Source organism: Dysidea avara, chromosome 2 (genome assembly GCF_963678975.1).
Source record: "Dysidea avara chromosome 2, odDysAvar1.4, whole genome shotgun sequence".
Lineage (NCBI taxonomy): Eukaryota > Metazoa > Porifera > Demospongiae > Dictyoceratida > Dysideidae > Dysidea > Dysidea avara.
This window is the reverse complement of record NC_089273.1, coordinates 34,352,607-34,367,204: the sequence shown is the minus strand read 5'-3', so window position 1 is coordinate 34,367,204 and position 14,598 is coordinate 34,352,607. Positions and strand designations below refer to the sequence as shown.

The 14,598-nt window shown below is 36.3% G+C and overlaps 2 protein-coding genes across 4 annotated transcripts in view; both read right to left on the bottom strand.

The window, feature by feature from the left end:
* Positions 1-768: 768 nt before the first annotated feature.
* LOC136248036 (uncharacterized) lies at positions 769-1,173 on the bottom strand. The gene has a single exon (XM_066039852.1). It carries the CDS (start codon positions 1,171-1,173, stop codon positions 769-771), a length of 405 nt encoding a protein of 134 aa, XP_065895924.1.
* A 3,407-nt stretch (positions 1,174-4,580) lies between these two features.
* The window catches only part of LOC136247134 (uncharacterized), a 52,990-nt gene continuing 42,972 nt past the window's right edge, over positions 4,581-14,598 (bottom strand). For 2 of the 3 annotated variants that reach the window (XM_066038762.1, XM_066038763.1), the window contains 12 exons: positions 12,196-12,276; positions 12,029-12,138; positions 11,920-11,974; positions 11,806-11,864; positions 11,213-11,377; positions 11,023-11,151; positions 8,534-8,664; positions 8,347-8,478; positions 7,051-7,174; positions 6,345-6,441; positions 5,503-5,610; positions 4,581-4,741 (listed from right to left, as the gene is read on the bottom strand). In XM_066038762.1, the coding sequence (XP_065894834.1) occupies positions 4,674-4,741; positions 5,503-5,610; positions 6,345-6,441; positions 7,051-7,174; positions 8,347-8,478; positions 8,534-8,664; positions 11,023-11,151; positions 11,213-11,377; positions 11,806-11,864; positions 11,920-11,974; positions 12,029-12,138; positions 12,196-12,276 (1,259 nt within the window). In that variant the 3' untranslated portion in view covers positions 4,581-4,673. The remainder of the gene's footprint in view (positions 4,742-5,502; positions 5,611-6,344; positions 6,442-7,050; positions 7,175-8,346; positions 8,479-8,533; positions 8,665-11,022; positions 11,152-11,212; positions 11,378-11,805; positions 11,865-11,919; positions 11,975-12,028; positions 12,139-12,195; positions 12,277-14,598) is intronic. The other variant, XR_010697102.1, reaches the window with a different exon arrangement.

The window sequence follows — 14,598 nt, the reverse complement described above, 5'->3', positions numbered from 1 at the left end:
AAGTTGTAATTCAACAACTTACTATTATGCAAAATGAAAACAATTCACACTTCAGTGGTGCTTAGTAGCACATAAGGAAAGTGGTTATCCCATTACTAACCAGATTACTATATATAGTAGTAATTCAAGAAACCATATTAGGTATAAACCATGTTTACACAATTAGGATGCAAAGATCACATGCACCACTAACTTAATGACTATATAGTTAAGTAAGAGGGTGAGCAATGTCACAATAGTTTAGCTACACAGCCATTCCATGAACTGTTGAACAATGGTTTTTAACATGACTAAATTTGTCTCCTGCTCCTCATACAAGCAACAGTATTATGTTTATACTACTCCCAAATTATGTAGTGACAGCCAACAATTTTAATGATTTTAAGAATAGACTTGATATTATTGGACTATTTAATTAACAGGAACTCAAAGTCCTTGAGCAATAATTAGATCCCAACCGTACCACCATACAACAGTGAATGTGCCAGTTGGGAATTTTAAAATCACTGATACAGCATGCTTTACATGCTGGGAGGTATATATATATATACTTTGCATGCCTCCACCCAAGAGATTAGTACCTTGAGTTAGCCCCCCACTTTATTAATCCTAGATCCACTCCTGTGTACAATGGATGAAATTCATTATAATTATTGAATTATATATGTTTTAAACAACATACTACAATACAAACAGACTACATTGCATAATATTTATTATTGTTTCAGCCAAGTCCTTTAATTGGTTTATTTGATTTGAGTCAGTCAGTTAATACTGCACAAAGAAACTCTCCAGTTTCACGTTGGATTGGTATCCAGCCTCAACAACATCAGTTACAGGATTGTGCCTGTATTGAAATTTGGCCATATGATTGCCATTGACCTCGATCAAAAAATAGTTTTCTGGCATAGCCTTAACTCTAATGACTATTGCGATATTGCTGTTAAAATTGAACCGATCATTATATGTAACTTCTTCACCCCAATTGCCATCTAATTTGGTGTTCACAATGAACTGTTTGGTGTCGTAGCGAACGGCAACAAGAAACATGTAGTTATTGTCATCCTTTCTAAGAGTGAACTGTACTCTTTCACCACTTGTAGGAGCAATGTATTTTATTTCCACTGCCACTCCAGTATTGTAATTAGGTACTGTATACTTTACCAGACTCATTCTTCCAGTGAGAAGGGACCGCTGTAGTTCTCAAAGATAGCAAACTTAGCAAGGCAGCCGTAACTGGTAGCGTGCTCTGAAGAGTTTTTTTCCTTTTATATCAGTTGGTTAGAATTCATGCAAGTTAGTTATGCACATATATGGTAATTACATTGTCACCTGATGAAGCTCCAACAATTGATCATAATATGGCTTGTAACCATAATGGAATTTGTAGGGTACAGCAATTAGATGTAAAGTGTGTGAATCACATGTTTTGCGAAATCTTTGACACATTGAAGGTGAGAAATTCTGCACAAAGTCATTTACATTGTGGCAATAAATATAGATGGTTTGAAGTGATATCTTTGCACAATGTATAAAGAAAAGTTAAACAAAGTAAAATTACAAAGTATGTACCGATAGGTGGTATGTACTATGTAACTCTGTATCAGCCTAAACACAGTCCCTTGTTATAGTTGTGACAAATGGTCCAAATACACTCTAAAATAGACTAGTGGAAGTACTAAAACAGAGCAATCTTTTTATAGCTACTTATTGAGAGTCAGGATATGTCAGTATACTTCAGCTGTGAAATGTTAAAGCATGTTTAATTGAGTGTGTTGAATTTTTTGTGCTGCTTCAGTAAAGGTACCGTTTCACATTTATTACTACAAAGTGAATGACTTTGTGCATAATAATGTACAAAATACCACTAGTGCTTTTGTGTGAACAACAGTCAAAGGTTTTGCAAAACAAGTATGCCAAAATTTAATACAATGTATTTAAAAACATGTTGTTCACTACATAACTTTACATACAATTGGCGTATATACTAGCCAGCTGGACACTTTAAGTGAACTAATTATTGATGATGTACTGTACTCTAGCAACAAATCACATTATAGTCGTCAAATCACTATGCAAGCCATAATATGATCTGTTGTAGGATTCAGATGTTGTTAAATTAACCATTATGAAATTTAATACTGTGAAAGTGAATCTAAGTAGATTCACTATCTAATTAAACCTTGTGTGCTTCAATGATTGTACATCAATCTGTAATGGTCATTATTCCAGCTAGAATACCAACACTAGTAGTCCAGTCATTTTATGAAAAAAAAGGGGTCAACCTTTAACTAATTGCAACACAAATGGTTTCAACAGTTTCTAGCACAGAAAAATGTGCTCTATAACATATCAAAAGTCCCGGAAAATCCCATAAGGGGAAAGTGACCTTTTTTGCCATTTTTTAGCAAAAAATTAGGATTTGTGCTTGTATTTCAGCTATACATTATCCAAACTATTTATATTTGGTATCAAATGATTGCTCTCACTATAAGCAACAAGATGACACTTGTTTGGTATCCATAGCTTAATCTGTTCTAAAGTTATCATCATTTTACTGGACAAAACTAATATTATTTAGTCCCGCCCACGCACTTAATTAATTTTGGGTTAAGCTATTTATTGCTTGTCTAGTGATACTTTTCCCATGGCAAGGGACTATTTTCATAACAGAGGGTCATAATGAAGACTAGAAGGTGCATGTGTTACCATGGAAACCGAGAAATAGCATAGCTTTATATACAATTCGATTGTTTTCATTCTCCATTGTCATGAAGATGGATTTAATTGTTTACAACTCCAAACCTGACATTGTACAAGTTAAGTTAGGTACATACACAATGACACACGTTAACCATGGCCGTGGTAGGGGAAAATCTACTCTCTTGGGTATATAAATGGTAAGTTTCGCTTTCATTCAGTGTTGGTATCTGTATCATCTTCTTCATGGATTGAGGTATCTGAGTTGGTGCAGCCTGTTCCTTTGCAGTTGCCACAAACAGAAGAGCATTTCACCTTGTATTTCTTGCAAGTACATCTCATGCTGCTGCAGTCAGTTACATCTAATCATTATCAACAGCTTATCTGGAGCAGGCGATAGATCAGTTAGCACAAGCATCAGTTTTCCATCATAGTCTTTCTACCCCCATGCAGTTGGCTGCATTTCACTGGCATCACCTTTCCACTCTTGTGTTTGGAATTATACACGGAAACTGTGATATTTAGCAGCAGCTGAAGTAGGTGGCAAAGTTTATGGAAGAACAACTGTAGTGTTTTTAGCTACCTATTCACAAAACGCTTGTAGTGGATAGAGTTTAATCCTTCCTTTGGACTACTACTGTATAAATCCACTAGTGCTTGCTCTCCTGCAGCCATGATGTCATTTGGTGTAGATGCTACTGCACTGAACACTTTGGCCTGCATTTGAAAGTATTTACTCGACTTTACCTTTCCCAATGCCATATAGCTGTGGTGTTGTGTCACATCCAAGTATTGCATGCAGGAAGAGAATGTTGTAGCATATTTCAAAGCCAAGTTTCTCTTTGACAGCAGTTATGTTCCACACCCTAGGTTTCATAGTGGCTTTGGTTTGAAAAATATGTTGTGTGATTCCAAGCAGGCATGATAGCACAACAATACAAGAAGATCGGTGTCATCACCAACTAGCACAGTGTCTGCTACTCTGGCTAATTCTACTGCTTTTTGACAATCATCACATCAGCATCTCCTGAAGCATGGTATACTTTACAATTTCTCTCCAAGAAGCAGTAAGCATATTAATGAACTGCTACTTGTTGGTGCTGTTCAAAAAAAAATACCCTTCTTCATGTTCAGCTTCGTATCTTTGGTGAATGACATGTGAGAAGTCATCAACAAAAGATATGGTACATCTGAGGAGGGACAAAGGATACTCCGGAGTGGCTGCAGGTTCAAGGTCCAGTCATGCATTTTTTCTCCTTACTCCATGCACCTTTTTCAGCAGTTTCAATGAAACAGATTCACTATCACTGATTATGGTGTACCACAAACTAAAACTGGGGCACCACTGAATGTTAAAATTGCAGTTGACTTGAAGTACCAGAACTAAAACTAGAGTTGACTGGGAGCGTTAGAACCTTACAGTACTAGAATATTTTGTAATACTATTATTAAAATATTTCATTTATACATCAAGTACTTGGTCGTCAAATTATTTTATACAGTAATTAGTTTTGTTTAAAACTACAGTGACATGTTTACTTCAAGAGGTTGTATAATAAGCTTTCCAGAAGTGTAACAGACACAAACAACGAATTTTTTCCAGCAAGCAGGGTACAAAAAAAACAACATGAGTTTGAAAAATGTCTAGTGATATTATAGTTTCAGTTGGAATTACTGAGTGCTATGTTACAGTAACTGACTATTACAATATTATAATCTTTTACAGAGATATTTTACACACAATAATACTAATAATTGCCAATACACTAGGGTGCAGTTGTATGAGTGAGAATGATGGAAAACTATATGTAGGTATCAATAAATTGGCTTTACATGATACTTATTCCTGCTTTTGAATTGGCCAAACAATACTCTACATGTTCAGTATTTTACTGCATAGGTACATGTGGCTGTAAAACATTTTACAATTATGTACATGCCTAAGTGTGCAAATTTTTATACATGTAAAATTTCTAAAGAGTGAATTGGGAAGGAGACACCATGCATTGTTGTTGGATGTCCTCTACTGTAGCAGGTCCATCTGAAAGAAATCAAAACAACACAATCATAAGCAGGTCACTACGATATATACACATAATATGTACAAAATAATCATGCAGCTACAGTGGAACCTCAGTTATCTGGACCCCACTTATCCGGATTCTTGGTTAACCGAACTACGGAAAAGACTGCTCCATTAGAACAAGAGTTCATTATATATAGAGGGAGAGAGAGTATCCAATACTGTATTACCTGATCAAAACACACTGGTTCAAAGATTACGCAATGACTATCAACACCAAAACTTATTAAATCACTACTGAAAGGGTGTTAATTCTAATAAATCTAAGCACTAAGAATGCTTCCCTTTGATAAATCAACATCTATCAACGCTCTTCAGTAGGTGAAGCCAGGTGACGAATTTGTATGGAATTATACTGAAGTATACTGAAATATTCAGAATATGATGCAATCTTTGAACGCAGTGTGTTTTGACCAGGTAATACAGTGTTGGACACTCTCCCTCCCTCTTTATATTATGAACTCTTGATTAGAGTAACGACCGTTCTATTAAGGTAGTCAGTAATACTGAAAATTTAAAATGTTCTTTATGCGGCTATTTATACACAAATTCAGTGATTATACGGACTTTTCAGACTTATGGACCACCACTGGTCCCAAGGGATTCAGATAACTGAGGTTCCACTGTACATACTATTATGTGAATAACTTATACTGTGGACTATGCATACATGTACTTCTGTATGTATTGTACATGGTACACAAAACAAGGTAACATACTGAGAGGAAAGAAATCCTTGTTCTCAATTTCTTTTCTAGCAGCCACAATTGCTTTCTTCACAGCAAACAGCACAGAACAGCTTGTACACATAGGAGGTTCACCAATAGCTACAGATGAAATATAAAATTTGTATATGTGGACTCTTATCCTCCTAGAATTGGGAAATATGTACACATGTAGTTCATGAGATGTAATTATTGCATAAGTTATAAAAACACAACCACTTACAGTACTGTATAATAGCAAGAAATTTACGAAATATCAAATTTTTGAAAAGTCAAAAATATCTAAAGTAAAATTTCACCAATACAAGTTCCTATAATATTATTACATCTAGTGATAATCGATGTACACTAAAAAGCTTAAGCCAAGTTTTGGTGTTATCTATCTACATCATCACTTGGCACAGGAAGTATCTAGGAGAAAATCATTTATTATAATATTCCAGCTTGAGAGTTATAGCTGGATAATCAATAAGGGCTGGAAAAAAGTCAACTCATTGTGACTTAATCTGTAAGCTATTTGGATTCCATGACCTCACAAGCAACACACTGTGCATGTGTTTGGTTCAGTTTATTCAGAACCTATAGCTACTAAGGAGGAAGGTCAATTCTACCAAAGCCAAATGGGTCATACGGTTGCTCGAAAAGTCTGCAATGCAAATATGAGTGCATTTTTCACTGAGAAGTAGTTTATAAATTTGCTTAAAAGGTAGTGATAGTAGTATGAACCGTATCAAAGAGCTAGGATTTCATTTCCAAAGTTGCCACCCATTCCCTCAGTCTTTATCCTCTTTTAATCACACATTAGTCTTGCCCAGTAAAAGGCTTATACATATTACCTTTAGAGCCCAGAACTCCTACAGGATTAGGAGCATTCTTGAGCAATTCCACTCTAAAATCAACTGGTATGTCTTTACATTGAGGAGGTTTATATTCCTGTTAAGAAAAGTTATACTAATATTAGAATGTCTATTAACCCTTAAACCTACATACACCGATAAATTGGCATTTACGTATGGCTGTAAACAAAGCACTGTAACTTACAAATCATTTTCCCTATGGCTACGTAATCGACACCATTTTATTCGTAATTAAACAAGGATTAAAATGGTACCTAGGGGTTTATCTTAGCACAAAAGCATGGGGCTAAAACTCACCCTGAAACTATTATTACTCAAAATAAGCATGCAAAACCCTTACATTCCTTAACAAAATGGTTAATATCTCCTTCATACTTCATCAGATTCATGTGAAATAAACACGAGGAGAGTTAGTCACACCATATATAGCTCACGTGATTTAAGTAATTGCTATTACGGCTGCCATCATGAGTATTGAGAAATAACAGAAAATCGAGTCGCCGTTTTCATCGCTTCATAACAAGTAAGCCTCTGTTGTTACAGTGGTTATTTAATTGGTATATGGCTTTAGACTAATAGAGTTAGGCTAGTCTGGCTAGACAGGCCATTTAAAATGGTTGGTTACGTGTAATCACATATTCCTTAAAATTATGTGCGGGTTTAAGAGTTAAATAAAATTACATACCCAAGTGTTGAATGTTAATAATTCTCCACTATTCTCATTGTAGGCACATTTCTCAGTCAACCAGTAACCCAGTCCCATAACATAAGCTCCTTCGATTTGTCCAATATCAACTTCAGGATTTATACTGAAACAAATGTTGGAATGCATAGCTTAAAATCTGTTCCTTGTAGCTCGAAAGTGAGCAAATTTACATACAGTAAATACATACGTACATAACTACCACCAAACAAGTTGAGTACATGTAATGAAACCTTAGTTATCTGGACCCTACTTTTCTGGATTCTCGGTTAACTGAACTATGGGAATGACTGCTCCACTAGAGAAGTGACTGCTCCACTAGAGAAGTGACTGCTCCACTAGAGAAGTGACTGCTCCACTAGAGAAGTGACTGTTCTATTGTGGTAGCTGAATAATACTGATATTTTTACCAAAAGGAAGGCTCAGCGTTTCCAAAGTTTAGCTACACAAATTGTTTCACTGTTGACTCTCACTGTTCAAAGCAAGATGTAAAGCATTAGCAAAACAGCAGCAAAAGCAACGTATATCAACTTAAACAATAAATATTTTTAGAGGTGCCTAAGTTGCTGTTAAGCAATTTTTAGGTTCTTCTGTGATTTACATGGTTTAACACTAAAGGTGGTAATAGTAATACTGGTTTGGTTTCACATTATTTCAAGCTGACTATATTCTAGAAATAGGTAAATAGCCCCTAGAACTATGCACGGTTGATTGAGTAGCCATGATTTTGCATGATATGTAGATATATGGGATAGTTTTAAGGCTTCATCAGCCTTCTGCAGTAATGGTAGCACAGAAACAGCTCTGGAATTTAAAGAGCTTAACGGGATACTAAATGCTTTTTGCAGCAGGCAAACAACAGTATTTAAGGAGAAACAAAACTAAGGGCTCAAGCAAACACGAACAGACTACAGCCAGCTAAATATTACACAGTAACACACTTAACGTAACTGTACATATGTGACTAGAATGTACGCAGGTACATACATGGTAAGTTATACTAAATAATTGAAATGCATATCAAGTAATCAGTGTGTTACGACCTCTTAACACTTGATCTCTTAAAAAGTATGTATGTATGTACAAATAACTTGAAATTGTTTGTGTGCACTAATTTTGCAGCTGTACTGTTGTTGCACCAAAAGGATAGACATGTCCAGAATAGCTACACTGTACATACATACATAGAGCAGAGTACAGTGAGAAATTCCATTCAGGAACATTTGCGGGCAAGTAGAATATCAGTCACAAAATTGTACCACCATTATAAGTAATCACCTCTGCCCACAGTCAAACAGAATGTCACTTCTTAACACCTCAACTTCTCCAGTGAGAACATCTATTTCAACTTCAGTACAATTTGCACCATAAGACATGTAGGCAAAGTCATCATCTGACTTCATGGTGACCCTATAGAAAAATTCTGCACAGTAGCAGTAAAAAGTTGGATTTGTAAATAAATTACCATGCTTTAGCACTAAGATCAATCCCGTTGGATTGGCAACGAGCAATAAGGTCTTTCCAAGTTGGGTTGTTCATCTTTTGTCTCACAGGATCAATTCTGCTGTTCAGCATCTCACATGCACTTATTATAGCCTAGAGAGAAAGAAGAATAAAGATTAGTGGTGTTTACAATATGTCAGTACATGTACATAACTACACATTTATTTTCACAGTTTTAAGACAGTCTAATTATGTAGTCCAAAGCAAAGCTGACTAAAAGGATAACTGCCAAACATTGCCTGAGTGAACTACATAGCAGATATGTCATAATAATAACCATCACTATGTTGATTTTATCACTGATGTGTGCATTAATACTCAAATGCTGAATTTACTAGATATTCATTGTTGCAACTATCTCTCCTAACTAACAAATGTAGTGAAGCTAGAATCTATACCTACTACTATTAACACAACATTTGAGAGAAAGTGCAATCCCATGATCACAACTCATTCACGCTAACAAAAGGACTACAGACTTCATTACTATTGTCAGCTTTGCAATGCATTATATTTAATGTATAAATACAGCATCGTCTATGTGATAGAAGTTCTTGTATACTGTACCACTAGTTGCATCTTGTACAATACAAGTTGTGTGAGGTGGTAGTAGTATGTGCTTTACAATGGCAGATTCAGCACGGGACATTTAGAGCAAATGACTCACAAGTTACAGCTTATTGCATTGTAGGCAGAGCTGTATTAATGCTACACATTGCTGTAATGAGAACCAGACAGTCGTATACGAGACATCTTCCCCTATGACCTCTCTTTAAAAGAATTTCATGAACAATCAAGATACTCTAATAGAGCAGTCAATGACTCTAATAATAGTCATTACAATGCTACTGTGCTTGAAACTAAGAGTCTTTTACTACAGCCAGCAATTTCTTTAAAATTGTTGTCACAACTCAGATGGAGTAACAACTTTTGAATATCTCGTTGTACAAATGGGTGCATACAATGTCATTACAGTCTTCTGCATCTTAACCCTCCCATTGCCAGCTCTTGGATTATGCACTTACGTAACTTAAGCTATAGAGCATGGAATAATATACCAGGCGAGTATGAATCAATACGAACACTCCTACATGTGAAATTTGTCCCAAGCAAAGTCAACCGTGATGGTCTTTACTCGTACACCTGTAGCTCATCATGTTTATACAGAAGAAAACAAAACTGATGGTCTCAGCACTGATCTCTGACTTTTTGTCATTACCTTAAACAATTATTAAACAAGTACACAGAAAAATTTGGAAATTTCAACTAGAGTAGGGACCATAGCACATCGATAAAAAGTACTGAAACAAGTTGGAGTAGTGCGTGATATTAAATCACAGTAAAACAATAAGAAGTGTTATATCTTTACTGTGCATTTTTATTATGGCATCTTGAGCACAGTAGGGATATAACACTTCTTATTGTTTTACTGTGATTTAATATCATGCACTACTCCAGCTTGTTTCAGTACTTTTTGTCCATGTGCTATGTATGGTCCCTGCTCTGGTTGAAAATTTTTCTATGTATTTGTTTGTTAACTTTTTTTTGTGAATATTATTATTATGACTGGTGAACCTACGCATACCGCATCTAAAATGGCGCCGTGCACTCCAGCTATATCAATTATCATCTGAAAAGTGAAGTATTCATTATGCTTCATTGTCAGCTATGTTCAACCCAATACACAGCATTTCGGATCTAGAACTGTTCGAAAAGTATCTCTGCAATCAATACATACCGAAAGAAATGGTGCCGCGCGCCCCAGTTATATCAATTATTGTCTGAAAAGTGAGGTATCCATTATGCTTTGTTGTCGGCTGTGTTCAACCCGTTACACAGCAGTACGAATCGAGAACCGTTCAAAAAGTACCTCTGCAATCAAAACAGCTACCATGAAAAATACGGACAATTTCCGTTACGAAAGGAATCTATTACGTGCTATAGCAAAATTGACACTTTTCACTGTCAGCAAAGATGAATGGGACACAAAGGAGGACACTGGTAAGTCCATAAAGAATGCATTGCATGTATTGCGGTATACCAAAAAGCACCTCTCCGTTATCAAGTTATGCTTGTCTGAAGGTATCAGTCAGTCAGGCAGTCAGTCAGTAGAAAATTCCATTAAACAAATTATTAATTTTTAAAAATTCCTTAGCAACTTGTTGAAAGCGTTTCGGGTTGATCTGAAAGCTTGCTTGGGCTTAGTTTTACCTAACTGATACTGCCTCATTGTTGTCAGGGAAAATTGAGGCTGGTTTTTGGGTGATGTTATTTTGTGGACCATGCCAACTCCTTTGTGATCCCTACTATACAGTACTATCATACTGTATGAATAGTCTGAAATATGCACACACAAAACACAGTAGCAATGTATGTACTGTATGCATATTGTTACTACATACGTATGTATGTATGTATGTATGTACATCTACAAACTGCGGAATGTTTTACCTTACAATTACTTTCACTAGTGACAGAGCCTCCAGTCTTGTGACCATTAGGATTGGTCATTGAATTGGTTGGTAAGATACGGATAAAATCAATTGGAATTCCAAGCATCTTAGCAGCAACTTGAGCAACCTATACATGTGTCACAATGTGCCCCAAATGAATCACAGCATTGAACACATTAGACAATCACCTTTGTGTTAATTCCTTGTCCAATCTCTATTCCACCATGAGTGATAGCCACTGTGCCATCAGCCGCATAAATACTGATCATCACAGTGTATGGACCAGCTCCATTCCATGGCACACCCCATTTAACCGGTACCACAGATATTCCTCTCTTCCTCCACCTGTTTTTCTACAGTATCACATACAGCATACAAGTTAAAAAGGCATGTAGGCAATAAGTGTTACAGTACATATAGTGATCTAAAGTATATGCACTATTCAACCGTACAGGTGTAAGTAATAGTTTAAAAGTCCCTATAGACACTTCCCATCATACACGGCTCAATAAACTGCATGTAACCAAATGATTCTTGCATCAGTAAAACTTCACTCAGTGTGGCCACCTCATTTTTGAGACAATAATTTTTGGTTCCATAGGTGGCCCTTTTACTGTAGAATAAACATTGCTAAATACCATATTTTATTGTACATTACACATCTATGTACGTACATACATGCGTAATCCACATACGTACATATGTGTGTAATTTACATATGTACGTACGTATCAGGATAGAATACGTATCAGGATAGAATAAGATGCAAGTGTGTATATACCTTATTAAATTCTTCTACCGCTTCTGATCTACTATCAATTGCAGCTGAGCTGTAGAGCTCTGAGAAGCAAAAATATTATGTAATTACTTAACATACCTACCAATTCATACTAACGTGTCCACATCTCCCTTATGTTACAATACTTCAACTCTATAAAACTAGGGGTAAGCTGCAGGTAAGGAACTTGAAAGAGATATACTGCAACATGTCACATAATATGTACCTGTCCTTTTTCATACATATTTTTCTGTTTAACACTCTCAGATGGTATTCCTAGTGTCTCGCCAATGTGTTCCATGACTGACTCAATGATAAAAATACCTTGAAAACTTCCTGTTCGTACATAAAACAACAAAGTTGTGATACTGTGTAAGTTTGTGAGTAATTCACCTGGAGATCTGCAGAATGTGTTAGCACAGTTATTAGTTTTCACTGCCTTGGGAGTGACATGCCAGTGCGGAATGTGATATGCTACAGTGACAAACCAATTGCTTACAATTATACATCTTGTACATATGTAAGACAAGCTATTATATGGTTTCTCATACGTATTACAGTAGGACCTCCATTATCCAAACACCTGTATGCCAGTTTAATCATAAAAGTGTTCAGATAACTGAATTTGTTCAGATAAATGAAGCCCATTCATTTATATACAGAGTAACATTCAAATACTCTAATAGAACATACACTCACTCTATAGAATGCCCACGTACTGGCAAAACACTCTAATAAAGCAGTCACTTATACTGTCTGGATAATCGAGGGCTCGGATAATTGAGGTCCTACTGTATCTTCATTCATTCAACGTATTCCACAGGCTTAAAGAAACTATATTCTATGGTGCTTAAATGGTGATCTGGTGGTTTTGCTTTTGCAAATAAAGTCCTTGTACCAACAACAAAGTACATACGTAAGTCTACATTAAACATGCCAATGTGTGATCCGCTGAGCAAAAACTAGCCGTTTTTGCAAATGATGTTTTATAATAAAAATGTATTGAAACAAACTGGGTAAAAATACGCATGCTACATAAAACTTGCACATGTTTTAATCGTTTCAGCCTTTTCACGGGGAGTAAGAAAATCTTTGTGTTGAGTTTGCACAACAGCATAAGGTACATGAGTTATTGGCACTAATTTATGATGCAGTAAAGTTTATAGTCAGAATTTCATTGCTGAAATGACCTTCTTCTATGTTCACACAGGGAAAACACTACACCTTTATTGATTTTCCGGTTCATGGTTAACAGACTGACTGTCTTCGTAGCTTGTTTCAGTCGTGAGTAATGATTGATTAAACAAGCATCTGTAATTTATTTGCCATATTGTTGCTGTATAAATAAAATCTATTCTTGTTCCAACTGTCTAGCACTATAAGTATATGTTAAAGCATAACCGTGAGTGCTATATGAAAAATAAAGTACAAGGCCGAGATGCTAATAAAGCACTCGGCTCCGCCTCGTGCTTTATTAGCATTGAGGCCAAGCACCAATGCTTTATTTTTCATATAGCATGAGCAAGGCTACGCTTATGGAGCATTCTAGTCGTAGCTCTCAGCTTTAAGTAATACATCATGTGCACTGAAGGGCACGTTGATTTGAAAGTGCAGCAATGGCACAAAAATGTGCTATTGTATCGCCTAGTTTGATTTGAAAACCTCCTCCCATAGATGAGATGAATGAGGATTATCGTTCTAAGTTGAAGGAATGGATGGGGGACTGGTTTCCAGAGAAATCAACGGACAGCGAATCCACTGATAACGGTCGCGTGATAGAAGAAGATAAAGAAAACCAGCCCAGTACGGGTAAACACAGTAAAGCATTAAGCCTTTCTCTTAAAAACAGTAAGAAGAGACACTTGCAGTGTGTAAGCGGGGACAAAGGCAAAGAACAGAGCAATCGCAAGAGGCCGCAGTTCGCATCTCCGTACAGTGAACAGGAGTTGGATAAATTAGCTGAAGGTCTTAAACCAGCAAATACTGAAGCCAGTACACAATGGGCTGTAACCAATTTTACGAAATGGGCTAAAAACCAAAGAAAGCTAGCTCCACATGATCCCGTTCCAGGCGATCTTTTGAAATGCCATGATCCAGCTACTGTGTGTAAATATTTGTGTATGTTCATTGCTGAGACGAGAAAAAAAAAAACCACGATAAGTATCCACTTGCCACAATTTGCACATTGCTTAGTGAATTAACTGTACTTTGCAGAAAAGAAGTTTCCTTTCTCCATTTTTGAGAAGCAAAAGCCAGCATTCTTCAAATTGTGGAAGACTCTAGACGTAATAAGTAGTACAGTACATAGGGAAGGAGTTGGCTCAAACAAGAAACATGTTGTAGTCATTGAATTTGACCATGAGCAGGTGTTTTGGGATAAAGGCTTGCTAGGGTATTCGTCACCAAGAAAACTTCAAAAAAAAGTGTTCTTTTATACTGGCTTGTATTATACACTAAGAGGGGTAGAAGAACAGCACAGTCTTGCACCAGAGCAATTTATCAGATATCCTCCTGAAAGCAGTGTGTATAACTCCGATGTTTACTATGAAGATACTGAATTTATTTCAAAAAATAATCAACATTGCTATAAGGATATTAATACAAATAAAGTTGTCCGAACATATGCCCAGATTGGCAGTGACCGCTGCATTGTGAGATTACTAGATTTTTACTTGGCAAAGCTTAAACTTCACTCACCATTCTTTTACACGAGGCCTTTGGAGCAGATCCCTGATGACGGCAAGCCATGGTACACCAGTCAACGGGTTGGCATAAACACACTGAAAGGGAAATTGA

What these genes read in the sequence shown, in the direction of transcription:
- LOC136248036 (XM_066039852.1), bottom strand. Translation starts at nt 1,173, where the DNA reads ATGAGTCTGGTAAAGTATACAGTACCTAATTACAATACTGGAGTGGCA.